This window comes from Nansenia antarctica, assembly GCF_963989245.1.
Source record: "Nansenia antarctica genome assembly, chromosome: 3".
Lineage (NCBI taxonomy): Eukaryota > Metazoa > Chordata > Actinopteri > Argentiniformes > Microstomatidae > Nansenia > Nansenia antarctica.
The window spans coordinates 24,279,587-24,306,903 of NC_137688.1; the positions used below are offsets into that span (position 1 = coordinate 24,279,587).

General features: G+C 48.0%; 2 protein-coding genes across 2 annotated transcripts in view; both read right to left on the bottom strand.

Moving 5' to 3' along the window:
* Positions 1-629: 629 nt before the first annotated feature.
* pdlim3b (PDZ and LIM domain 3b) lies at positions 630-9,046 on the bottom strand (the record flags this gene model as incomplete). The annotated part of the gene is made up of 7 exons (XM_080525467.1): positions 8,939-9,046; positions 4,934-5,085; positions 4,058-4,145; positions 3,506-3,693; positions 2,179-2,306; positions 1,620-1,731; positions 630-819 (listed from the first exon to the last, which is right to left on the bottom strand). The coding sequence occupies exons 1-7, from the start codon at positions 9,029-9,031 to the stop codon at positions 630-632; spliced, it is 951 nt and encodes a 316-aa protein (XP_080381593.1). The 5' UTR covers positions 9,032-9,046.
* A 2,478-nt stretch (positions 9,047-11,524) lies between these two features.
* Positions 11,525-27,317, bottom strand: part of sorbs2b (sorbin and SH3 domain containing 2b) — a 43,091-nt gene continuing 27,298 nt past the window's right edge. The window contains exons 14-26 of the mRNA XM_080527102.1: positions 26,751-26,998; positions 23,537-25,390; positions 21,861-21,946; positions 21,638-21,684; positions 21,177-21,291; positions 20,477-20,605; positions 19,928-20,131; positions 17,353-18,192; positions 16,756-16,950; positions 15,793-15,906; positions 14,786-14,829; positions 14,410-14,516; positions 11,525-14,095 (exon numbers count right to left, since the gene is read on the bottom strand). Of these exons, the coding sequence (XP_080383228.1) occupies positions 14,034-14,095; positions 14,410-14,516; positions 14,786-14,829; positions 15,793-15,906; positions 16,756-16,950; positions 17,353-18,192; positions 19,928-20,131; positions 20,477-20,605; positions 21,177-21,291; positions 21,638-21,684; positions 21,861-21,946; positions 23,537-25,390; positions 26,751-26,998 (4,045 nt within the window). The 3' untranslated portion in view covers positions 11,525-14,033. The remainder of the gene's footprint in view (positions 14,096-14,409; positions 14,517-14,785; positions 14,830-15,792; positions 15,907-16,755; positions 16,951-17,352; positions 18,193-19,927; positions 20,132-20,476; positions 20,606-21,176; positions 21,292-21,637; positions 21,685-21,860; positions 21,947-23,536; positions 25,391-26,750; positions 26,999-27,317) is intronic.

Genomic DNA, 27,317 nt, shown 5'->3' on the forward strand with positions numbered 1-27,317 from the left:
GACAACTCCTAACAGACACCCAGGAAATGGAAACGGACCATTCATGCAATGTTAGCCTTATTGATGTATAACAGAACTGTAATAGAATGTTCTCAGCTTCTGATTTGCTTTGTGTTGTCAGGGTTACCATTTATACAGGTCGACATTATCATGAGTAGCAGTAATAATGTCAATAAATAATGCAAAGAGAAAGCTTTTTGACTTCTGTTTTAATTCATTACCAATTGTCACAAAATTCATACAATGGTAAGATCAGTCAAAATACCTACCTAAAAACCACAATGCACAATTGGTACAAGGCATAACACAAATATTAATATTTAAAAAGATAAACATGTTCTCCTATTTTGGTAGTGATGCTAAAGTGTATTCCCAATCACAATGCCAAACATTGGTGTAACCCTTTTAATATCTAGGGGGCATTGTTGAGGTGACCATGGTTTGTAATATGGTATTAGCCACATAAAATGTATTTATTCTGTAGTATTCTGTAAGGACGATTGAAGGACTATTTTGGCAGGTAAAACGGTGTCTTAGCTGGTTTCAGCAGAAACGGTTTCAGCTGACTTTTTGGTTTCAGCAGGTCAGGTCTGTGTATTGCATGTCCCCGACCCCAACCCCAGCGGGTCTCAAGCGGAGGGATAAACGGTGATGACATCATGCCCCTCTGGAGGTCTCGCCCGGGTGCGAGCGTGGGTCTCGCAGTACAGCTGCCCCTCCACGAAGAAGTAGCCCCTCTGCTTCAGGTTCACACCGCAGTCAGAGCACAGAAAGCACCCGGGGTGCCGGTACTTATCCCTGGCTTTCACCACCGTCCCTCTGCAGGGAGGGAAGAGAGAGAGGCACAGGGTAGATTTACTGTGTGTTTACTCCAGTGAATGTGTGTACACCTGGTGTAATGTTAGCAGCGGTGTTCTCAATAGTGAATAAAACACCTAAAACAGTTCAACATGAAGCTGGCTTTATTTCTACATCCGTCAGGAGGAAATAAAACTGAACTTAGATAGCACATTGCAGCTTCATTTCCATTACATAAAAAACAGTAACAAGGCAGCACTTTCATGTCCCTCTCAGCTTTTTTATTTGAAGGCTAAGTCTAGCGGCTAGCCCCTTGTGATTTATAGCCGCCTGTTTCCTACCCATAGATCATCATGTTTCCTACCCATAGATCATCATGTTTCCTACCCATAGATCATCGTGCTCCTCCACCACCCATAGATCATCATGCTGCTCCTCCACCACATCAAAGGTGACTCATAAGGAGGCAGGTGGATCTTCTTTCTTACTCATCCCTTCCATGTTCATTTATACTTTCATCCTGGAAACCAGCAGATGAGAGGGGGGACAGACTTGGCAGGGGCGACACTATCCTCTTGGGTTTCCACCGCCGCAGACATGCTAGGGGGGTCTGATTACCGACATCGGTTCACATGTGGGTCATTTAGATGAGGAGGGGTTTTTTCATGCATGAATTCTTTTTGGTTGAGTCATTTTTTCGAAACCTGAGGAGAGAGTGGTTGGGGGGGGTGGGGGGTGTAGGGGGGTGTAGGGGGTTAAGAGAGGATGGCACCTGGGCACTGGAGGGTAGGATTTTCCCTTCCGTCTGGGTGGGTACTCACACAATGCCTTTGCCACACTTGTCACAGAGGGGCACTTTCTGTAGTGTTCCCACAGTGGTAGGAGTCTTTGTCACCGGAGCTCTCACACTCTTAGTAATCAGAGGCTTGGAACCTACCAGAACAAAACAACAACTATTACTGAGTACTATGTAGGACTAGCAGGGCAGGCTGGGGGAGGTAGGGCTGATGGTAATACATGGAATGGAATGAGGAATGGCATCAAACAGGGGTTTCCGTTCCTCCATTCCTCATTCCATTCCATGCGTTACAATGATCCCTGAGCACCCCTGTACATTTGCTGGGCATTCTACTTATAGGCTTCTGAGTCATGAGTGAATATGGACATGACCTACATGTAATATGAACATTCTCAATCTATTTTTAGTAGTGCAGAGAATGCATTGGCGGGCTATACTGTCTTGTGTATGTTTGGTGTTCCTGGTGTAGCAGTACAGTGTAGGGCTCTGTGTAAGACTCTATATCCAGGATTTGAACTGTCCTCAGACTGGTTTGTTCTGAGCTCCTTTCAAGCCAGTGTTGGAGTCGTCTCAGAGCTCACCATCACTCTCCACGTAGTCCTGCAGAGCCTTGAAGGAGCCAGACTGACGCGGCTCCTGTGGCGCCTCCTGGTCCTCCTGCAGCATACGGTACACATGAGACTGCTCGATGGAGGTCAGCGCTTTACCACTAGAGAGAGAGAGAGAGAGAGAGAGGGAGAGAGAGAGAGAGAGAGAGAGAGAGAGAGGGAGAGGGAGAGAGAGAGAGAGAGAGAGAGAGAGAGAAAAGATCAGTTGAAACAAATATTTATATATAGCGTTTTTTTTACATTCTCATGTGTTCACTATATTCAGGAGAAGTTAAGGTGCTAAGGTACAGCTAATCACACTGCTACAGACACACTCACACACGCACACACACACACACACACACACACACACACACACACACACACACACACACACACACACACACTCCTGTGGTTACCTGGAAGAGACCTCCACCTCTAAAGAGGACCTCTGAGTCTGCTGTTGAGCAGCAGTGATGTTGGCGTCAGAGTACAGCCCAATAGGGGAGTTATACTGACTCCCAGGGACCAGGGGCTGAGAGGAGTTGAGGGTAGCAGACAGGGGAGGGTCAGGGGGGGAGAGGGGTGAGACCTCCACCTGCCGAGGGGAGACACTGAGGACGCCAGTCAGTAGTAGTAGCAAAGCCAGGTGCAGGGTGGGGGGGGAGGGTCGTCAGGGTCGGGGGGGTCGTTAGAGATCAGGAGGAGCAGAGTTGACCACAAAGTAGAGACAGAACATGAGACAGATGACAGGAAAGAATGGAACAGATGATGAGAAGAGGACTGATGTCTTGTTCTGGGAGGGGCAGCTTTCACAGTACTGACGTAACTGTCCAGTACGTTTTTTGGAGTAACAGATACATTTACTTCAATATGTGATGATTCAAATGTTTTTAGTTTTTTCTTAAAAGATTAACAAACAAGTCATTGTATTACTCATACTGACTACAATCGCAGAAGTACGGAGATTAGTGAAATTAGTGACCTGCTTTGGCCTGCAGATATGAAGGGTTTTGGTCTGACATTAAACTTGTGTTCGAAGTAGCCCAGATCCTAAAAGGGACAGAAGACAGAACAAGACAGCGGCAGAGTTAGAGAGGTTGACTGAGAGGGTTGGAGTGAGAGAGAGGAGGAGGAGAGAAGAGGAGAGGAGAGGAGCCAGCCAGGGGAGGAGAGGAGAGCACCAGATGGAGGAGGGGGAGGCACGATGGGGTCTGGTGGGCATCAATGGGGTCTGATGGGCCTTTGGGGTGAGGGGGGATGGAGGGCGGGGGGGTCCAGTAGGCATCAGGAGGGGGGGGCGGTCCAGACTACCACTCACCCCTCAGGCTTGTCGATGGTGAGACCCCGTATCTGCCCATGTAGGGCGTCCTGGATGTTGCCTGAGGAGTACAGGCCAATGGGGGTGTTGTAGGAGGCGCTCACCACCTGCCGCTTGTCATCAAGGCTGGCTGCAGCCATGAAGGGCTGAGCGCGTCTGTTGTGACCTGTACCAATGGGTGTATACTCCTGGATAGAGGGAGCCACACAGAGACACACACACACACTGCGTGCTAGACTGTCAAAGCCATACTGTACATGCAAGGCACACATACTGTACTCAGAGTAATCAGCGAAAACACTGTGGATAGATTCAATCACACCTCAGCCCATTAAACGTTGTATCATAGACTGTAAAGAATTGATCATCGACAGATACCTGTACAGTAGTTTTAGACAACCTCAAATCCACATTCGGCAGACATCCAAATCATGCCAATAAGAGATTCTTCATTCAGCCAGTCCATTAAAAAAAACTCACTCTGGATGAAACTGATAAAGATATGTCCAGTTCAGTACATACAACGTCTAACATATTCTATTCACGTCTTACTTGCTGTTCGGCCTCCAAATTGATCTTGAAGGGGTTCGCTTTCCCTTCTTCTGAGACCACCTGGGGGGACCAGAGTTTGGTCTCTGGCCTGCAACAGAGAACGCCAGAGAGTCAGGCACGGGTAGAAAAAACCCCCAGTAGAAGTAGCCTTTCTCGCTGCAATGGAATCATAAATTAAGATCGAGGAGCGTCAGGGTGCTGAGAGTTTTACACAGGCCGTAACCTTGCGCCGCTCATAACTTACATCAACGAATTACCACCGGACTTGACCTGCTGCAGGATCATGAGGTAGTGAATCAAAGAGTTGGAATGCGGCCATGGCCTCTCTTCACTGAGTGCTGTGGTCATCCAGACACTACTCGTAAAGGAGCTGTCCTACTAGGCTGCACGTACTGCAGACACCACTTAAAAAGAGGTAACATGCTCAGCCACTGATAGTCAGATGTTAATACCCTCTGATGGACGGTGTTTTAGTGGATTTCAGCCTATTGTATCTATTGTACACAGGGAGGTTGGTGGAGGTAGAAACCAGAGGGTGGACTCATTGTAATGAATGGAACGGAGGAACGGAATGGTATCAGACACACATATACACCATTACACATTCCATACCATGTTTTACAATAAGCCCATCCTCCGATTTCTACCTCAAACCAGCCTCCCCATGTTTATGATTTCACCTTAAACCTTTCCAACCGTCTCAGATGTCTGCAAATGTCTACAGGGGCAAGGTCTAGGGGTTGATTTACATGGCCTGTTCATGTTCATCTATTAAGTTGTGCGTGTGTGACTCGTGGTCTCTCCCATAGAGTTACAGGTAAGATCCTTCCCTCCATGTCTGTGCTGTATCACTGTCTGCTCCCCAGCCCTACCTACCTCTCGATCTTGAGGCTGAGTTGGTAGGCCGAGTCTTTGATCTTGTTCTGGGCGTCGCCGTGAGTCATGCCCTCCGTGGTCACGCCATCGATGGTCAAGATGATGTCACCGGGGCACAGGTTGGCCAGCGATGCCTTACTGCCCGGCGTCAACTATACAAATCATACAGACAGACCGAGGACCACTTTAGAATGAAACCTCGCAGAATGTGTGGGCGAAGAAGCAGTGTGTGAGCCAAAGCACAGTGAGACGTCTTGTGAGATGCTACGCTAGCAGATTTAAACATAATAGAGCTAGAGAGTAAAGAGAATGGAAGGAGAGAGGGAGAGAGAGAAGGAGAAGGAGAGAGTGAGAGAGAGACAAAAAGCAAGGGAGGAAAACATAAAAGAGAAAGAGAGAGAGAGAGAGAGGGGGGGGGGATATCGGGGGTTGGAGTGAGTGATTCATTCAGTATGTTACAAGTACATGTTCTATTAATAGCAGTGGGTGATGTGTCCATCACTGTGTGGTGTCAGACTACAGCGGAGGCAGCCAGGGCTGGAGGCCTCGACTATTGACAGCCTGCTGATCTAAGTACTGTGGCATCCACTGTCTCCATGCCTAGACACCCCCACCCCGCCTTCTCTGTATATCACCCCCCTGTTGCCCTGATTTATCTCGGGCGACTGATTGCATCCCTCTCTCTTTACTCTCCCTCCCTTCTATCTCGTCCCACTCCTCTCCCTCTCGCTTCACTCTCCTCTCTCTCTACCTACCTTCTCTCCCATCTCTCTCTCCACCCTTTTCTTCCTTCCTTCCTCTCTCTCTCTCTCTCTCTCTCTCTCTCGCTACCGCCCCCTCTCTCCCTCCCTCTAATGGGGCTTGACCTCATCCCTGCTTCCTCTCCTCCCTGGGCGTTATGTCATTCCTGAGGTATTCGCCTTTCTCTCCCCTAAAGGTTCTTATCTCATCACTTCAGCTTGCATCGGGGAGCTGGCTACTATACCTCCTTCTCATCCCCCCTTCTCCCACTCCTTCTTTTCCTCCCCCCCACTTTTTTCAGTTGAAAAGGCAGATAAATGCAGGCTTAGGTCATCTATCTGGCTATTTGTGTCCGGGTGATTAATTTGGGACTGTGTTACATTACTACACTATATCATGTGTCTTCTTAGGAGAAAGCTCCACAGCAGCTGCCCCCCTTTATACCCCAGGTTCACATTACTCTTGTTTTATATCCAGTTTACACATTAATTTTTATAGTAACCACTTTATACTGTCTACAAATCCATGGTATGATACTAAGAGAACTGTGTGTCCTTCTCAACCTTTTGCCTTTTAAAACTCACTTTGAGATGACTTTGGTAACACTTTGGTCATACGGTTATATTCTGTTCATAGCACTTCATTGGCATGTGTGACTACATTATAATGTCTCATATCATCTCATGATGATCCTGAGCAATCATCAGCTATTTTCTGTCATTTGGAAACGATCGCTAAGGGAACAGACCAGCCCCCCTTGTTTGGTTTAATACTGGCACAATGCAGGTCGGATAGTTACCATGGCACCAAAGTGGCACATGGTGATGTGCTAATGTGCTTTGTTGAATGACAGAACAGAAGTGTAGATGAGGTGTAAACGAGGCTCTGGCTTCCTCTAAACACAGAGGAACCAACCACAGTGTTGGTAAGACAGGAACCAACCACAGTGTTGGTAGGACAGGAACCACTGTGGTAGGACAGGGGAGCATGCTCATACAGTACACAGACGCACACACACACACACACACACACACACACACACACACACACACACACACACACACACACACACACACACACTGTTTCCTGTTTAAACATGCTACAGGGAGAAGATGATATTCTGCAGCCAAAGGGACCTCACTGAGAGAAGGAACAAACCAGAGAGGACATGTTATATCCCCCTATGGAAACACTACTGTACTATCTAGCTAGGGACTTTAGAGGTTAAACTTCCCCCACAACAGGGGTCTGTGGAGATACTACTACCAGCTAGCTACTGTAGGGATTTCAGAGGTTAAACTCCCCCCACAACAGAAGTTGTCTGATGTCTTGCATTGCTAAGCAAATATGTTAAGATGAGGAATAATGACAAATACAGTATGTACTTTTAGGTTGGTTGGCTAGACAATATTGTCTAGTTGCTATTTTCCCACTTGCTAGGAATTACAAAGTTAACAGTGTGTACTAATATACAGGTTGGTTAGCACAAGACACACTCTGCCTCAGCTGGATAGAGTATCTACTTCCAGAGTATGCCAAGGAAGGATATGCCTTCTGCTTGCTTATTGCTGTGGTTCCAATCACACTGTGCAGTTTGTCGGAAACATTTTGTCGGTTAGCAAAGCCTACGGCATTATGGTTAAGGACCCCCCAATCATGGTTGAACCCGCTGCCTAAATAAAGGTTTAATAACAATCATAATAATAATACAATTTGGACATCAGTTCCAGTAGCTTCACTAGGGACCACTCATCTGACTCACTCCCACAGCCCCTCTTGAAGAGGTTCCAACTAATCATGATAGCCAGTTAATGACCACACCAAGCTTCCCAAAACAAAGGCTGGGTAAAGCTGAGCAACAAGGTGATGATCGCAGAGGGAGGAAAGCCAAAGAACCAGCTCTCTTTTGACCAAATGACTGTGAGAGCTGGGTTACATTATATGGCACCACTCCTAAGAAGGCTTTGATAAATAAGAGAGAACACAAGAACAAGGAAAGCTCGATGGCCGCATTGTGTGTTGTTGAGGACAGGATCATAGACAGTAAGCAGGAGTGTTTTGAGATAAGTATTCTCAGTATTCTAAGTTTGGCTAAGAGAGCCCTCCCAGTAACAAGGCCAGTGTGAGTCATTTGTATGCCTGACCTGTCACTCTCCATCCCCAGTCATGACGTTAGAATTATAAGGTTCTATCTCCATTTTTGTCAACATTTAGTTTTTTTACATTATCTGATCCATTAGGTGTTTATTAATGCCTGTGTGGTGTTATTTTTAAAATGTTGAACATTTTGAGTTAGTAATTCATAAAATACAAAGGTTCCATCTCACAAAACATAATGGAATGTACTGTAAAAACTTTGACGCTCAATATCTCTGAACTACCCTAAACGGAGATAGAACCTTATAATTCTAAGCTCACGCAGTGCTAAGCAGACACTGGGGCTGAATCTCAATACACTCATATGTGAAAAGGTACACGAAACCGCTGATGAACCCTTTTGTGTTCTAGGTCAAACCTCATGTTCAGTTGACCGGTAGTCTAAACTGGCGTCCTCTTCTTGTCCCCTTCATCTGCACACTGAAATAACTGGAAGAACAATAATCGAGGTACGCCTTCAATGTCTGGCAGCCTTGGCTCCAGACTATAGACTATTAGAAGTCAGCTAAGACTCTTGTTATCACCCTCCACCCCTTCAGCAGCTCTTTACAGGCTCAGGGGGGTGGGGGGCCGGGCGGGCGGGGGGCGGGCGGGGGCCGGGGGGGGGGGAAAGACATCTGTGTCTGCGACAGGTGTGGACGGTGATCCCCCACAAATGCAGCCTCACCAGACACCCGGGCCAACGCCACTCACGCAGACTGCAAGAGCCACGGCGAGTGTAGGCGTAGACCTAGACATAGACGTAGGAAAGCTATAGCTATAGCTCTACATAGAGCCATGGGGATTAACGCTGAATTGACAACTTATTGAGCGAATGAACAATCTAATGAACAATGGCTTCCAGAAGCTTGAGGAACGCCCCACGGTTGGGATGAGATAAGATTCTCTTCTTCTTTGGAATTCGGTTCATTCTCAGCTGTTCCTTCACTCCACTATCCTTCCAAGGAAACCTGAGAAAGGTCTAGCGTAGCTGAGGCATAATAGCATTATCAAGTGATATGATACGAAGGTCTGTAGCCATCTCTAGAATTAAAACAGACTATAACATTCCCTATATACCCCCCCCCCCCCCTCCTCCCCCTTATGCACCCCTGCCCCCCATCTCACCCTGGTGATGGTCAGCGGTTGATTGAAGTCCTTCCCTCCAGTGAGCCTGAAGCCCCACGGGGCACCCCCTTCCAGGACCACGTTCTGGGGCATTGTATCCCTGTCTGTCTCCCTGTTCCTTGGGCTGGAGCCTGGAGTCTGGAGCCTGGAGCCAGGAGCTAGGCAAGCAGCAGCAGTTGTAGCAGCAGCCCCAATCTACTGTATTCCTGCCCCTTTACACACTCTCAAACACACTAATACACTCACACACACACACACACACACCCACACGCACACGCTGCTCTGTCTCTCCCAGTGCTGATTGGCTGCCTGACTGGCCAGTAGAGTTTTTAACGGGCAGCTGGGCATGTTGCGAGGAGGATGCCCCGCCCTCAGAGGAGTGAAGTCATCCGACAGACTGAGGGCCTGAGGCAGAGTGCGAGAACTTACACTCTCTCTCTTTTTCTCTATTTCCCCTTCTCTCTTTCATCCAACATTCCCCACACCCACCACCTCCCCATTCACTCTCTCTCTCTGTCTTTCCCTCACTTGTTTCTCTTGCCCCACTCATTTAACTTGCTCCACTCTCCTGTTTAACTTGCCCCTCTCTCTCTCTCTCTCTCTCTCTCTCTCTCTCTCTCTCTCTCTCTCTCTCTAGTCGGGCTCAACACCTGTGTGCTGCACCATTCCTGTCAGTTAGCAGATTAAAGCAGTGGACAAATAGAGACACTGATAGGGACAGATCAAAGAGACAAAGACAGACAGACACAGACAGACAGACAGACCGTTGGACAGACAGACAGACAGGCAGACAGACAGAGTAGAGACACAGACAGACACGCACAGACAGACAGAGGAACGGATCATGAGACACAGACAGGGACTGATAGAGACAGGGGCAGAGGGACAGATTGTGGAGACAGACAGAGACTGGTACAGACTGGTAGACACAGACAGGGACTTAGAGAGATAGACAGGGACTTAGAGAGACAGACTGATAGAGACAGACAGGGACTTTTAGAGAGACAGGTCACGCTCCAGAGTGAATACACTGATAACAGAAGTGCCACCACAAGTCCTCCATCAGAGCGTGCCAAGACACGCACTACAGAGGTAGGGGGGCGTGGGGCTGTTTGTGTGTGTGTGTGTGGCAGTGCCTACAATGTGAGGAACGTAAACACTGAAGCAGAGAATGTGGGTGTATCCTAAATTCAGTTCTCTCATTATGTCACCCGTGTCTGGCTGTACTCTCTTAACAGAGTGTGTAAGACAACAGTTCACCTTTGGATGATGTACCTGAGAAGGAGGGTGAGGAGTCTGGGTTCTCAGTTGTTGCAACCTTAGAAACAATGACATCTTTGAACATGGTCCTCTCTCTGTACAACTATGTTCTGTACTGTACAAAAGTAGAAGATCCCCTTTCCCTGTTTTTTTGTTTGTTCAATATGACAATCGTTGTGCCACTGCAGCCAACACTTCTCGTCTCATTTGAGATCTACAATACTGCAGCGATTCCTTTGAAATCACCCACTTTAGTTGGTCTGCAGGCTTTGACAACATGTCCCCTTATTTGGTGGGGAGTTGACGCATTGGTTGAGCCTGTGAGATTCAGCAGAACCTTTGCTTACGTAATGATTTGGAACTAACCTGTGGAGCTCTTTCCCAGCTGAAAACGCCTTCGTCTACCAAGCTGCTAAATCTGTCAAGCTGCTTAACCTTTGTGTCTCTCAGGTTTACTCCCTCTCTCCCTACTTTGTCCTCGCCTGTCCTCTCAGACAATCACACATCACATACCGTACAGTGAGAAAAGTGTTTCTGAGTTGAATCATGCTATCTTTGAGGTGTGTGTGTGTGGGGTTGTTGGGGGTAGGGGGGTCCAAAAAGATAGGATACAGCCAGGCCTGTGTCACAGACCATGATGCCAGGAAAATGACAGGATAAAATGGTGCAGCAGATCTGTGAGTTGAAAGAGAAAACACCAACTGGGTGGGAGGATTTGTCTGGTCCATTTATTACAAATCATCCTTTAAAAAGACAGCACAATTTAAAAAGGCTTTGAGTGTTTCACCCCTGGCTTTGTTTTAAACCAGTCCTGAGTGATACTTGTGATTACATCTTTCAGAGAAGAAAATACATCACCAGGCCCGGACCGGAAAGTTGTGTTTACATGGTTGTCATGGGGGCGCCAGTGGCAACGTGAGGTCACGATGTGGCTGTTTTTAGAGTGGGCAGGCGGTTTGGACCAGAAGCCTCTACAGCGCAGGATGGGAGCCTAGTTTCACATTTAAACAGCCAATGGTTTGAGAGCGTAGTGGCAGAAATAACCACACTGTTTCAACAAATACTGGGACAAATTATGGACGGTGGTGGACCTTTCTCATAATACATTATGTTAAGATGACAACTGTTTCCAGATTAGGCAAATATAACTTTATGATAATAAATATAATACTAATAAATACACACTCGCCTACAGTATTAGTAGTGAATTGTAAAACAATGGTAAAATCTTTAAAAAAAACTGCTGAAGGAATAGCATTGAACAATACAGTATGTTCACAGAAAAAAAGGGAAAGAATTCATTTTGAAAATTGCATGTCAGGCAGAATTTATTAGATACATAATATCACAGAAAGAACAGACATGAAAAACTAAATGTTGACTGAGGCAGAGTGGTATATTAGAAGAGTGGCGCCAATGAGCTTCAAATAGTTCCATATAGCTTACTTAAACTTCCTGATTTACCCAGTATAGATGTTTTATTGGACTAACAACCAGTTGCCTGGCAACATGCTCCGTTGGTATAATGTAAAAGGAACTATTTGGTGTTGGCCAATAGAAAGTGGACCCCTTCATTGGTGTCACTCATCCTTATAGAACTCTGGACTGAGGGAGACTGCGTCACTACATCTCAACCTCAGCAGGGAGAAGACTTGTAGTTATTGTTACAGTCAACAGAGACCATGACCCTGTCCTGAAACAATCCCAAGCCCCTCCTCCGCCCTGTACTCTCTAGATCCGACAGGTTTGGATAGGTTAGCACTGTCTCACAGACTCCACACGGCCAGTCAGAAGGCATAGTGGAGCTACCGTGCTACCATCTTGTTTATAACATCTTCTCAGATCTGACGTACACAAAATGTCTGAGGGTTGTTTCTGGACAGGGCCACCATTTGTCCAAATTCCTTACCGAATCTCATAGATGTAGGTCCTATAAGTAACCATAGCAACAGTACACTTATGTGTGTACTCTTTCATACATCCTTCAAACATCCAGTTATATACAATTACATTTTATACCATCTCGCTCTCTTTTTCACTGCTATTGCTGTAGAATTATTTTATAGGATGAACAAATACTAGTTTGCATACAGTAGTAGACCCCACTCTCAGGGCATATCTGTGATTTCCTTATGATTTAAGAAATGTAGTTTAATGTACTGAATTACTTGATGAGGGAGTGGATTTCTTTGAATCACATGATCCAGTATACTGTACCAGACAAGACATACAAAATCCAGCAGACCATACATGAGTACACAGAAAGTTGCACAATGACATCACTACATGACATGACATCATCACTTCAGATGCTTCAGGTTTACCAAGCTGTACATCTGTTGCTTTTGCCATCAACCAGAAAGGCATGTTTACTGTATAGGAGAATAGTTGTCTGTTTTTGCATAAATCAAAAGCTGATTTGGAGCGAGCTGAATGCATCCAGAAATGAATGTAAATTATACAAATAATGCTTAACATTTCTAAAAAAGATTGTGTCAGGTGAGTTGTGGTTAAGTTATTACAATTATCTCAAAGAAATCTTATTTGACAGACTGAAATAAGAGCGATAATGTAAAATTACCATATATTAAATAACAATGTTAAAGGACGTTTTTCTCCTAAATTATTATTTCACTTTTTAAAAATCACATTTGGCTTGTCTGGTGCTATATTCTTTAAAGAGAAGGTAAACAACATTCCTAACTGACAAGCCCTTATAAATAAATAACAGTTTTCACACTGTGCCCTAATGAGGAGGGTGTTCATTTCATACTCTGGCATTCACCATAATCTTTAATTGCTCTATCCTAACTGTAAAAAGAAGATTGTTTTACATCTCTTGTCCAATTACACAAAAGTCTTCTTTCCTTTTAATACTTACAGGAATGTCTGGAGAGAAAAACAAAACCATACACGTCGAAGGACATTTGCTCCAGACCCAACTGCTTGAATACAATATTCAGTGCACAGTGCCAGCAATTGGCTGTATGAAGCCAAGTGTTTGCTGGGCTGTGTTCATGTGATGACTGGGTTAGCACTCAAAGCGTAAGCTTAGTCATTAGCTCATGGAGCTAATTATGTCTTCAGGTCTCAGAGAAGGTTACTAATCTAATCACCTCTGTTTCATTTCAAAGGAACCATATTGCAAACCTAACAGCAATACAATCACTGTTCTCCACTCAACCCAACCTCACGCCCACCGCCCTGTGAGCTCAACTGTGACTGTATGAAGCAAGACAACTCCTCTCCACAAGTTAACAACAATAACAACACTCCTTGTGTAGTGTAATCAATCATAAAGTACTTCCAGAACAAGAAAAAATATATATTTATGTATAAATAAATAGGTAAAATAGGGCACTTGGTTACTTCATTATTGTGAAATCCAATAGTCTACAAGGCAGCCCTTAAATTGCTGTCATAACACGCTAATCAGAAAATATAATTGTGACCAAATCAGCTCTCCACCTCACACATTGCATCCACTGTGTCTGTTGAGGCATCACAGTTAGAATAGTATGGTAACACTCCCCTATAACAAACATAAAACATACTTGGTGCAAAGATACCCCTTCAAGGCCACTGAGTCCATTATCCTCTCCTGTTCATCATATTACTACTATGATGTAATGTCACTTCTCCTTGGATGACTGGAAACACAAAGTACTTCAGTGAGTACACTTCTGGAATAGTCTTTTATGAAAATGGCTAGTCATAGCTGAAGGTCATCTTCTGTGTAAAATGTGCAGTTTGGATGAATTCCTTATTCACCCACTGTAGTCTACCATCGTTGCAGTGACACCATTCCTGTGACACCATTCCATGTGAAAAAGGGTTATGGCCGCTTCACGTAATTTCCAGGAAAGGTTCCGAAGAATTTACTTCTTCTGGAAGTGCCTTGAAAACAATTAGAATACGACAATGTAATGACAATAACTGATGATATGTGCCTCTTGACACATCACAACTAAAGACACTTGACATATCACAACAAGGATGGATGCATTATAACACCGACTGACTAAAAGGACGTGGGAGCCATCTGCTGGCAACAGTTGAGTAAAACATTTCTATAGATTCTCCTATTGTTTGAGGAAAACATGGATTGGAGTGGGACATAGCCTCCCTAAAAAAAATGAACTACAAACTACGTTCTCTATTTGTATCTTTTTGATATTCAGACAAGTAGAGGAATACTTTGACAAACATACCTACAAACCAACCATCATCACACTTCTCCATCACGTCCACAACATCTCCTTCCTTGAGCTCCAACTCATCCTCGTTCCGTGGCGCGTAGTTGTACAGGACCTGGAACCTACAGACACATGGCATCTGTCATCAGTGAGGACCGTACACATAGTCACATCAGACTTACCAATGTTTGCTCCTTATTACACATTACAGTACATTCAGCCGTTTAGCCTTTTGGCTCACTCTGGCCCATTAACAGAAACGTTGGTTATACATGCAAATAGCAAAGAAAAGTAGAGCCAAAATAAAGTAAAGTAAATTAAAGTGCTTTGGTGTACAAATTGGTGGAAAAGATAATCATGTACAGTATGTAAATGAGATTGGGATACTCACGGCTCTCCGCCACACTGCTGGCCATCTTGATTAAACGCTGGCCGCTGAGAAGAGAGAGAGAGAGAGAGAGAGAGAGAGAGAGAGAGACAGAAATAGTATGTTAAACAGTGGACACACATGTATCTGTCCTCCACTACAGTATCGACATGCCAAAACCAATACGCTGCCATCTTTGCCTAATGAGCAACAAAGAGGGAAAATCCATGATGCTGACTCTAGCGAGGACTCTACTCCAAGTGGTTGGAGGGAGTTTAGGGGGCTGATTCTGCTTCTATTGCTCTTGGGACATGTAACCATGGTTACACTGACCAAACAGGAAACAGTGTTGTACATCCCTCGTGGCAGGAGGGAACAGGACACAGAGACAGAAGCCAAATCAATTCAGACACGTTCAAAACAGGCACCTGTCCCACATCACAAAAGCCAGTCCAGCAAGCAAGTCTACACACACCTACCACTCCTCTCCCACAGTACGAGGAGAGGTACCGGTAATGCGCCTGAATTAAACCATCAGTTGGTCAGGGGATCATGCAGTGAAGAAACCACACACAAAAGCTGGTCACTGATGCACACTCCAAAGAAAACTCCCAAAAAACGAAGTAACAAGGTACCAGTCCAATACGGCTGCCCTTTAGTCTAAACAACACACACAATGGGAATTATTGTCCCCCGCACAACACTTAGCTGCACCACACGCTGGATGGCCAACCATTAAAGTTGTAGGTATCCCTCTAGAGTTGACATGATCATCATTCTTAGCTCTAATGCAGTAGTGTTTTGTTAGTGGGTCTGGCATGTCTACCAAGATCTGTATTATGCTTTAGGCAGTATGACATAGGCAGTCATAGGAGGTGGCTAAAGCACACACAGATCAAGAACTGAGGGTATATCTTTTGGCTAGATGGTACCTTTTATGCCCAGTACTGTCAAAAGGGATACATGAACTTTAAAGAGGACTCTGTTTCCGAGTTGTTGATGTTGTCATTCAAGGTGCATTGGGGCCCTACCCTATGACACGGCGAATAGCTCTGGCCTCTATTGGGCGAGCCGCAGGACCGCCTAGACATCACAGGGCTACGGGGAGGCTTACCCACAACAACTACCTCACGCCTTACCACAGGCTGAAAGAACCAAAACCAGGAGACACAGTGAGAGACACACACACACACAGACAGACAAATACACGCATGGACACACACACAGACAAACACACACACAGACAGACAAATACACGCACGCACACGCACGCACGCACACACACACACACACACACACACACACACACACACACACACACACACACACACACACACACACACACACACACACACACACACACACACACACACACACACACACACACACACACACACACACACACACACACACACACACACACACACACACACACACACACACACACACACACACACACACACACACACACACACACACACACACACACACACACACACACACACACACACACACACACACACACACACACACACACACACACACACACACACACACACACACACACACACACACACACACACACACACACACACACACACACACACACACACACACACACACACACACACACACACACACACACACACACACACACACACACACACACACACACACACACACACACACACACACACACACACACACACACACACACACACACACACACCAGAGAACCAAAGTTGACATCAAAGTTGAGACTAAAATAAACCTCTATGTGATTTCTAAAGACCAAAGCGGGCAGTGTGAAGTAGTGTGCTGCCTTGAACATAGAATTATTAGGTATGTCCAAATATATTGGATACAATTTGGGTAAAAGGGGAAGTAAGCAAAAGGGAAGGTTATAGGCTGTTATTGTTAGACACAAGGAGGATAAGGGCAGGGGAAGAGGTTAGATCTCACTGCAAAATCTCACACAGGCACCTTGTCTTTACCTTGAACTTGGGGGACCTACAGGTAGATTCCAGACGGGGGGTGTGTTTGGTGTAGGGAGGGGGGGAGTGTGTGACCTCTGGCAGTGGAGGGGTGGAGCAGAGGGGGGGGCTGGGTGAGGTGGGGAGGGTAGAGGTGATGGACTGCTGTGAGGGGGGGGCGGGACGGCGGGCCGAAGCACCCAGGGTAAGATCGTCCTGGTGACAGAGAGACCGAGAGGTACGTTATGGACCACGCACGTACGCAGGCAAACACTCCTTCTGTCACTCAAATCTGCAAAGATCCAGTAACAAATGACAAGATGCAGCACAAAGCACTCCTGCTGGAAGTATTTTGAGTAAACCACCTAAACAGCTCTCTTGAGAAAAGTTCCTCACCAGACATAACGATGTGAATATCCAGACACAACAATCTGGATAGCCAGTCATAGCAATTTTGTTTGTAGTAGTAACAAACAAAGTATAGCACCTGGGACAGATTCCTCACACACAAGTGTGTTCATTCATACAGTATTCAAAAGAACATCTGCTAGGGTTAATTGAACGCAAGCATGTTGGGACACAACGTTAGGACAACCAATACAGCACACCGGGTTCTACCTCGTGTTCTGACCCATCGCTACAGACGGGAGTAAAGGGATTAGAGGGCGTGGCCTTCTTGGCAGCCTCAGCGGGCTCCTCCTCTATGAACAGCATGTCCAGCTTCTCGCTCACGTCCGGCGCCGGTCTGTAGAACCCCTCCTCTTCCTCCTCCTCCCGGGAGAACGCCTCCTTGGATTGGTCGCCCTTAATGATGGACACCAGCTCCTCGCACAGGTCATCGTCCTGGTCTTTGGTGAACAGGGGCTCAGCGCTGTGAGAGGGGTTGTCGTTGTCGTCGTCGTCTTCATACACCACCAGGTCGATGGGACTGCAGCAGGCTTGAGGGGAGGAGGCAGACTCTAAGGCCTCTAGGTGGTCTGAATGGTCAGAGAGGAGATGGAGGAACTGGCGAGTCTCCTGCGAGTCTGCGGGCTTGTCGCTGTTTCGGTACAGGTCGACCACGCTGCCGTACTCGGGGCTGGTGTCGAACGAGGGCGAGGTGGGGGAAGAGGTGAAGGAGGTGCCGGTAGTGGGCAGGGAGGGCATCGGGGAGGGGCTGGGCCCTGGAGAGCTGCAATAGGCCTTGGGGGAGGTGATGGGGATGAAGTGGCCCTCCTGGAAGAGGGTGGAGCCGGGGGCGGGGGAGAGGTGGCTCGGGGCCGGGGACTGCCCCAGCATGGAGGGGGCTGGCGACAGAGACACCATGGAGTCCAGTTCCTGCAGGTCGGCCAGCAGGCTGGTGGGGTAGGGGGGAGGGGTGGGACCGGGTGTGCACGAGGGGGACATGCCCAAGGTCAAGGAGATCCACTCGTTAGTGACGGCCGCCAGGTGGGCCTTCTGACCACTGGGGGAGGGATGCTGCCGGAGGGAAGGGAATGGAGAAGGGGAGGTGATCTGTCTGGGGGAAGGGGAGACGGAGCCGTAGTGTGGGAGTGTGGATGAAGGCTTGAGAGAGAGAGAGAGATGGCAGAGAAAGAGAGACAGTAGAAAATAAAGGGAGGGAAATAGCCAGGTGAGAGGTGAGATAAACCGTCTACTATGGCATGTGGTTTCTTAAACCTATGGAACCATTTTGACCAATAACGTGCTCACGGTAGAAGGTCAAACAAAGCAGCTTCTGACACTGACGAAGTGCTAAAGAAACAGTGGTGTCACAGCCAGCGCCTGTAAACTCTGTATCTACTGTATGCACAGAGGCGGCAAAAACCAGCCTGCTCGCTAGCCGCCAAGTCTGTGGATGAGGTGTGAAATGTGAACAGGCAAGTGTTATTAGAGAGCAGCAGCAGCAGCAGCAGCTGGGGTCCCTCTACAGAGAGATCACTATTAGCCTTGTAGTGTCGCCTCCACAAATCCCCTGCTCAACACAGCGCTCTTGCTACATTGAGGAGTTGGCAGTTGTTGACAACTGATGTGTGAGCATCGTGTGTGTCTGTGTGCTCTGTGTTGGCTGCAGTGTACTGTGTGTGTGTGTGTGTGTGTGTAGGCTGCAGTGTACTGTGTGTTTGCCTGTGTGTGTGTGTGTGTGTGTGTGTGTGTGTGTGTGTGTAGGCTGCAGTGTACTGTGTGTTTGCCTGTGTGTGTGTGTGTGTGTGTGTGTGTGTGTAGGCTGCAGTGTACTGTGTGTTTGCCTGTGTGTGTGTGTGTGTGTGTGTGTGTGTGTGTGTAGGCTGCAGTGTACTGTGTGTGTGTGTGTGTGTGTGTGTGTGTGTGTGTGTGTGTGTGTGTGTAGGCTGCAGTGTACTGTGTGTTTGCCTGTGTGTGTGTGTGTGTGTGTGTGTGTGTGTGTGTGTGTGTGTGTGTGGGTGATTGGTTATAAATCTGATTGAATCTAAGGCATGGTTTACCACAGTTATATGAGAGAGGGACCAGGCTTGGAACCAAAATGGAATTACAACTCAAGGGCACTCATTGTATTTCCGAGGTAAATATTAAACTATATCTTATCTGTACAAGACAGGCCAGGAATTACAGGGATAAATAAACGTCAATAAGCCCACACCAGGGGGAGGCTGGTGGAGGTAGACAGTGTGCCCATACACTGTAGAGGGCTTTAAGCGCCTGGTGGAAAAATGATATCCATTGTTATCGTACAGGGCCGAGTATTGTTGCCTCTGGCACGGATTCAACAGAGAATGGGTTTGTTATTACGATAGAGTGTCCATTGTTACGCTAAGTGTCCATTGTCATGCTAAGACAGCAGCTCTCTAAAGCTAATATAACACATGATGTGTGCAAAGTACTACAGTATTTACGAGTGTCTTTGAGTATTATGAAACACACTATAAAATGTGTTCTCAGCACCATTAGTAGTATGTTATACAACTAACAATGTACTGCGCTTACGCCTCCTCTAAAGGTTTTCACTTTTCAAAAGAAACATCAACATAAAACGAATCCTCCTCATTCATATTCATTCTTTATATATTCAACATATGTGCCAACATATTCAAGTGCTAAATAACCGATCTAATAACTTAGTATTGTATGTAGTATTGTATTGTACACACATTGTACATTGTGCATAACTTTGTACATAACTTGTAGTATTGTGTCGTGCTTGGTCTAGTTACTGGGACAGGAGTGGCTGACTTACCTTGGACGAGCCGACTGGGTGGATCCTGTCACTAGAGAGACTCTGGGGTGAGGAGGAGTCAGAGTAGTGGGCGGGGGTCTTGGCAGGGGGCTTCTTGACCACGTCCACGTAGGACATGGGGAAGATGCCCTGCTTGTTGGTCTCTGGGATCTTCCCTTCGTACCAGTTCTGGTCCACCTGTCTCAGCAGGACCACCCTCTCACCCTGTCAGACATACAGGTTACATGTTCTGTCATTTGCCTATTTTAGATGCCTATTTAATTTTAGTGACTGTATCTATCTACACCAGTATTTACCTAGAAATGACATAGTTAAATGGTCATGTACAAATAATTACAGATCAACTGCACTTTGGTTTATTGTTATTATTTATTGTACCCACCACTATATACTATTTGGTAGCAGGGAATTGCTGGCTGTGTTACGTTTTTTACATCATCACAACGTATCAGTATCAGAAAATATATGTGGCAAACTGGGTTGAAGAGGTTGATTTGGAGTCAGAATGTGTCTCTATCTGGGAGTCATGCCATGCTGTTAAAGTCTTGCCTTTCTCAGTGAGAGTTCTACATTGGTGTCGGCATTGAAGTTGTAGCGAGCCACCGCTTCACCGATCTCTCTAGCATTGGCGGGTGGAGGAGGTCTGGCTGGCTGGAGCTTCTCTGATGGAGGGATCTTCTAAAGAAAGAGAGAGAGAGAGAGAGAGAGAGAGAGAGAGAGAGAGAGAGAGAGAGAGAGAGAGAGAGAGAGAGAGAGAGAGAGAGAGAGAGAGAGAGAGAGAGAGACTGGGAGTTCAGGATAAGAGAAAAATCCAAACCATACATATGATATACTGTGTATGCAGTTGTAGACCCATATTTACACAGGGATGAAAGAGGAGAGTACATATTGTATAGGAGAGGAGAGGAGAGGAGAGGAGAGGGGAGGAGAGGAGAGGAGAGGAGAGGGGAGGAGAGGAGAGGAGAGGAGAGGAGAGGAGAGGAGAGGAGAGGAGAGGAGAGGAGAGGAGAGGAGAGGGGAGGAGAGGAGAGGAGAGGGGAGGAGAAGAGAGGAGAGGAGAGGAGAGGAGAGGAGAGGGGAGGAGAGGGGAGGAGAGGGGAGGAGAGGAGAGGAGAGGAGAGGAGAGGAGAGGAGAGGAGAGGAAAAAGAAAAGGAGACACCACTTACATGAAGGGAAGAAAGGAGACAGTAGTTCATTCAACACAATTCAGTAACAGATTGACACAGCAGACAGAAAGAAGACACCAACCTCCACATAGGAGATGGGGAAGATCCCCACTTGACCGCGGTGCTCTCCTTCATACCAGTTGTTATCGATCTGCCTGATGATGTTCACCAACTCTCCCTTCCTGAATGTCAACTCTCTGCACGACACATTAGCTCATTAGCATCAGCATTAGTGACTTAAAGCACTGTTTTCTTGTCACAATTTTCTAATTTGTTGTCTAACCGTATAAAACCAATAATTCCCTCGAGGCTGTGATTTATCATCAATACTGTCACTTGGTAGGGGTTTATAACCCCTAGCCGTGACAATATTGACAATAAATAACCTTTTTGCTAATGTATCTCCTATTAGCATCATGTCTGTGACATACTGTAAGAAAGCAGATACATGCTCTTCGCTTATTCTCTCTGCTCCACTTAGACGTGTTAATCTGACGTATTCACCCTGTGTTTGATCTGTTTCTAACACAAAGTATTACTTACTTCACCGTCTGTGCCTTAAAGTCATATACTGCTCTGGCTGGTTGTCTCTGTTGAGAACACAAAGACATACAGTTAATAACTCGACAGTATCTTCTTACAATGATTCAGCGCAACAGTTTTCTCGAAACGCCATCATAGACCAATAACGCAGACGCACGCATGTTGAGACTTATCTATAATGATAACAATAGTAAAGAGTATTGATAATAGAGAAAGATATTACCTCCCGGACCTCGGGGGTGGGCCGCCTGCTCTGGGGGGTGTGACGTCCCACGTCAGCGTAAGATTGGCTCCTGGAGGACTCCTGGTCTGAGGGGAGGAGAGGGGGAGAGAGAGAGAGACAATCAGTGGGGGAGGACCACCAATCACCATTGACACTTAACATGCATGGGAAGGGTCTGGGGCATGATGATAAGACATGATGATAAGGCAAGTCTCATAACAAAACAATAGGAAAAAGGAGAGTGAAATCAAATGACACATATGAACAATGCAAATGAAAAGAAGACAACTCCAACAATTTCCTTAATTTACAGCATGGTGACAGAATGTAAACGTGACCATCTCAACGCCTGCTGCGTATCAGTGGAGGCTGGTGGAGGTAGAAATCAAAGGACAGGCTCATTGGAATACATGGAATGGAATAAGGAATGGTATCAACCATGCAATTTCTATCTCCGGCAGCCTCCCCTGCTACATATCCTCTACTACTGTGGAAAGTGAAGAGCGGTAAGGAAAAGAGCTAGAGTGAAACTCAACCTAATATCCAACGATGTTGATGTACAGTATTTTCAAGTCAAGGCTCTCAACATCTCTGTCTACTAAACTTGTTTATATCCAGCCATTAGAAATAGACACCCAGGATGGAGAACAAGTATTTATACTGCAGCTGAGGGTGGTGATGTGGCCTTACGGTCTCACTCAGCAGCGAATGCCAGCAGCCCCCTCCCTACTTGAGAGAGTTATTTAGTAAAAGGTGCCTAGTCAGCTCATTGCACCCCCCCCCCCCCCCCTCGAGATGGACTCACTCATCACCAGCTTTTGGATATTTCAGAGGCCCATTAGCAGAAAGACAGGCCCTTAGCCAAGTTCACCTAGGAATAAAAATTCCCACTACGTGATGAAAAGCAGCCACCCAGATCGATATATACGCAGAACAGATGCACATTAATAAGGGTGGGGGGGGGGGGGGGGGGGGTGGAGGGGTGGACTGTATGTCCCCCCCATGCCAATATCACACAGACCACAGACCCCTTTTAGACTGCTGGCCCCAGCTGCTCTATTAACAGAAGCTTTTAGAGACACACGGATGCGCCTCTAAACAGAAGAGGGACAGAGGGACAGAGTTTACTGAGCTGTGGACACAAACACACACACAAATAAATGCCTAGACACGCACACAAACGCACAAACTCATAGACACACGCGCAAACGCACACACACGCACACACACACACACACACACACACAACAGATCACAATCAAAAGAAAGAAAAAACAGGTAATAATAATAGCAGGAGAGATAATACTGGAGGGCAAAGTCTAATCAACTGAATGAATGACCAGAGGATGAACAGAGGCATGGGGGGGTTCCAGGGAATCATGCTTCCCTTACATTCCAAGGAATACTAATGAAAGGTAATGAAAGGTAATCACTACTCACATACAACGCTCACAAGACACAGGCGGAGATAAAGACGGAGAATGACAATAGTGCAGATGGTGATGGTGTTAGGTAAAGGGGGGTAAGTGGGTGGATAGAACACATCACGACCACATCACGACCACAAAAGGATGAGATAGAGATAGAGGTTGATGACAGTCAAGGGGGATGTGTGTGTGTGTGTGTGGGGGGGGGGGGGGGGGGCGGGGGGTGTTCTGGTGAATGAGACCATCCACCTCCGTAGTAGTCCTCACAACCGCGGCTGTTGTTGTTGTTGGAGTCCATGTGGTGGTAGGAGGCCGAGTGTGAAAGGCGGCTGCACGCTGGCTGGTAGCACGTTGGACTGGGCGAGCCGTCTGGCTGAGGTGGGTACGGCCGCTCGCGCTCCAACTCCAGCTCCAGGCACTGGGGCCCGGAGCCAGGGCTGCCGCCTCGACACACGGCCCGGAGGGAGGAGCTCCTCTCTGGGATGTCCGGGAGCAGCTCGGCCAGTAGCCTGTGGAGGATGCTGTTGTCAGGCAGGCTGCCGCGTCTCTTCTCCTCCCTGATGTGCTCGTAGATGTCCCTCAGGGCGTCGTCCAGAGCCTCGTACATGGAGCTCTTGCAGCGCGGCAGCCTGCGGGGGGGCGGCCTGCGGCCGTCGTGACCGCGGGGAGGCGAGCCTCTCCTCCGGCTGAAGGGCACGGGACTCACCAGGAGGGCCAGCTTGGAGCGGCCCGAGTCGGGGTCCTCGGAGGGGGGGGGCAACGGCTGCCCTCGTCCCTGCCTGGCTCTCTCGTGCTTCAGCACGGTGGTGAAGCGGGTGTAGGAAGCGGGGCAGCGGCCTTTACAATTGCTTACCAGGTGTCTGTATTGCTGCTGGTGGTGGTGATGATGATGATGGTGGTGGTGGCGGTGGCGATGGTTATGGTTGCCCGAACCGTAGGGGCTCTCGGAGGAGGTGCGGGAGCAGCGGTCCACGTCGCTCTCGCTGCAGAAGGACGAGCCCTCGATGTGGATGAAGTCGCTGAGGTCCGACACCACGGCGTCATGGTCGCTGTCTGAGTAGTCGTGCTGGGCCCGCAGGGGGCGCGGGGCGTGACAGGAGGAGGCGCGGTTGTCGTTGGTGACCTGGACGTTCTGGACGGGCTGACAGCTGGGAGGCGTCGCGGCGTTGAACCTGGGGTAGTGAGGCTGGCCCTCGGGGGGGTTTCGGGCAGGGGGGTCCTCGGGGTCCAACAGGGACTCGATGGAGAAACTGCGCTGGGGGCTGCCGCTCCTCCTGGATGCCCCCCCCCCCGGCGTGGCCTCGCCCCCCAGGTCGGGCATGGACTTGGACTTCTGGATGAGGCTCTCGAACTCGGAGATCCTGGTATGGACCATGTCCCTGGGCACCACCTCTTCGCTGTGACCCCTCTCGCCCAGCGCCAGCCTCTCTGGCCGCTGTCCCCCCGGGCCCGCTACTGCCAGCCTCTCTGCCCACTCTCCCCTCTCACACGGCGGCCCCTCTCTGGGTGGCTCCTGCCTCTCGTTGTGCGGCCTCTCCCGGTGCTTCTCGCTCTCGTACTCCAGGACGCGGGCCTTGACGGAGCGGATGGCCTGGGGGCTTTGGGCCCCGTTCAGCAGGCCCTTCCTGTCGATCTGGTGCATCCTCTTATAGAGCTTGAGGAAGCCCGGCGTGTCGTGCGCCGAGCGATGCCGGGTTCGAGTCCACTCTCTGCGGGGGGCCCCCGCTACCCCCCCACCGCCGGGGCTGCCGTCGCAATCGCTGTGACCTTTGGCCTCCTGGTCACCTGACAGGAAGCCCGCGCTCTCCGAGGAGGTCTGGCGGCCGTTGGGACCCCGCCTGTCGCCTTCCCCCTGGAGGTCGTCGCAGCTCCAGGATTTGAGTTTGGGGGAGGCGGCCTCTCCGGAGGCTCCGCCCCACTCCTCGTCGTCCCGCCCCGGGGTCTGCCAGCCGTTCTTCAGACAGACCGGACTAGTAGAGCCCGGAGCGTCAGACGAGTCAGGCTCGCCAACAGAACATGGAGAAACGTGTGAGGAGTCGTATGAGGTACTGCGGTTGGGACCAGAATAACTGAACGGAGAGTATGACTCGCTTATGTTCCCACCTTAAGACATCCAGCGAGAGCAGCATGATGAGAAAGAGACATGAGAAGATATTAACAGGTTCACACGCAAACCAGATGCCAGAGCAGAGGAAAAGTCCATTATAGTCAGGACATAGGGGGGGGGGTTATACACTCAGTAAAAGGTTACACAGCAGTACAGTAAGCATGCAGTACCATTCAGCCGCCTGAAAACCACCACACCAATTCATGTTTAGGGGTAAACCAGAGACAAAGACTTTATGCCATATTCTGTGTGTATATGTGTGTGTTTGTGTGTGTATGTGTGTTTGTGTGTGTTTGTGTGTGTTTGCGTGTGCGTGTGTGCGCGAGTGTGTGCATGCATGCGTGTGTGTGTGTACGCGTGTGCGCATGTGTGTATGGCTGCACTGAGATGTGGTGAGGTGTGTATGTTAAGCCCCTTTCACACTTAGTTCCCTGTAAATTGCATAGAATCTCGACCCGTGACAGCCGGGCATTTTCACCGTTCACACATGACCCAATTAGCCGGCAATTGCCTGGTTGCTCCCTTTCACCCATACGGCTACGACTATTTAAATGCTGCTATTGTTTGCGAAGTTACAAGATCCTTACATCCCGCCATATGTTTCAAAGGATGCAAAGTTCTAATGCGGGCTCTCCCCGCTCTGACTGCGCGATTCAGGACAGCTGTGAAAGGAGACGGTGTGTGTGCACTGCTGCGTAATGCATCTATATCACAAAATTTACATTTCATAAGTAAGTAAGTTAGCTAAGTAAGTAATCCAGCTAACTGTGATTCGAAAGGACGTACTATCCAGTTGTGGAATTATATTGGCTGCCCCGGGCTTACACAAGCTACTTGAATCACGCTTACACAAGCTACTTGAATCACGCATTCAACTGGATGCAGAATTGGAACGTAGTAGACATGATTCGAATGAGACAGGTGCGTGAGTCTGCCATATACCATATATACTGTATATGCCATATATCATACCTCCACTTTGATTGGAAATGAAGTAGTGTCCAGTTGTGGAATTATATTTAGTAGTAGCGATATTCGGAGTGGGGCAGTTCTTATGCGCTCTGCCCTTCTGACTGCGATGCAGGACAGCTGTGAAAGGAGACTGACCAGGCAATCTTCAGGCATCTATTCACACTTACCGCGACACGGTACTTTCCATGGAATTATACATGGTCTCGACCAGGGTAATTGCCCGTCCGGATTTCCCTGGTCAGTCGCGTTCAGACATACGCCGAACCCTGGAAATTCCATGGAATCTACTGGGAAGGCTCGTATGTGTGAAAGGGGCTTAAGTGTGTGTGTGTGTGTGTGTGTGTGTGTGTGTGTGTGTGTGCGTGCTGTGATGCTGAGCCTTACCTTTGGCTCTGGAAGGGGAGGCAGGAGAGGAACTAGCGACAGGCTTGCGGAGGACCATGTTGCTGCTGTTGCGGGGGGGCTCGGAGGGGGGCCGGCCGGAGCCCAGGCTGCCAGTCAGGCTGCTACTCCGGAGGGGCTCTGAGGGCCAGGTGGGGGGGGCCTGGGCGGTGGACAGGCTGCTGGCTGGCTTGGGGGGGTGGGCGGACGACGGCTCTGACTTCCTCCTCTTCCTGTAGTCACTGGCTGAGCTGTGAGGGGAACCACAGAAAACTAAATCCTTGACGTTGTTCAGTGGCACAGTTTTGGGTTTTACTCCTTAATGGTTTATGGTTTAAGATTTGGCAAGGGAGTGTAAGAGGGTCCTAGATCCGCTTCTAGGACCCTATATGACTTTAATTGCTGGATGGCCTGACTTAGAAATAGCCTTCCTAAATACATTCATTTATTTGATTGCTATCACACACACACGACACATGACGCACGACACACACACACACACACACACACACACACACACACACACACACACACACACAGAGGGGTCTTTGAGGAGTCATGACAAGTGTG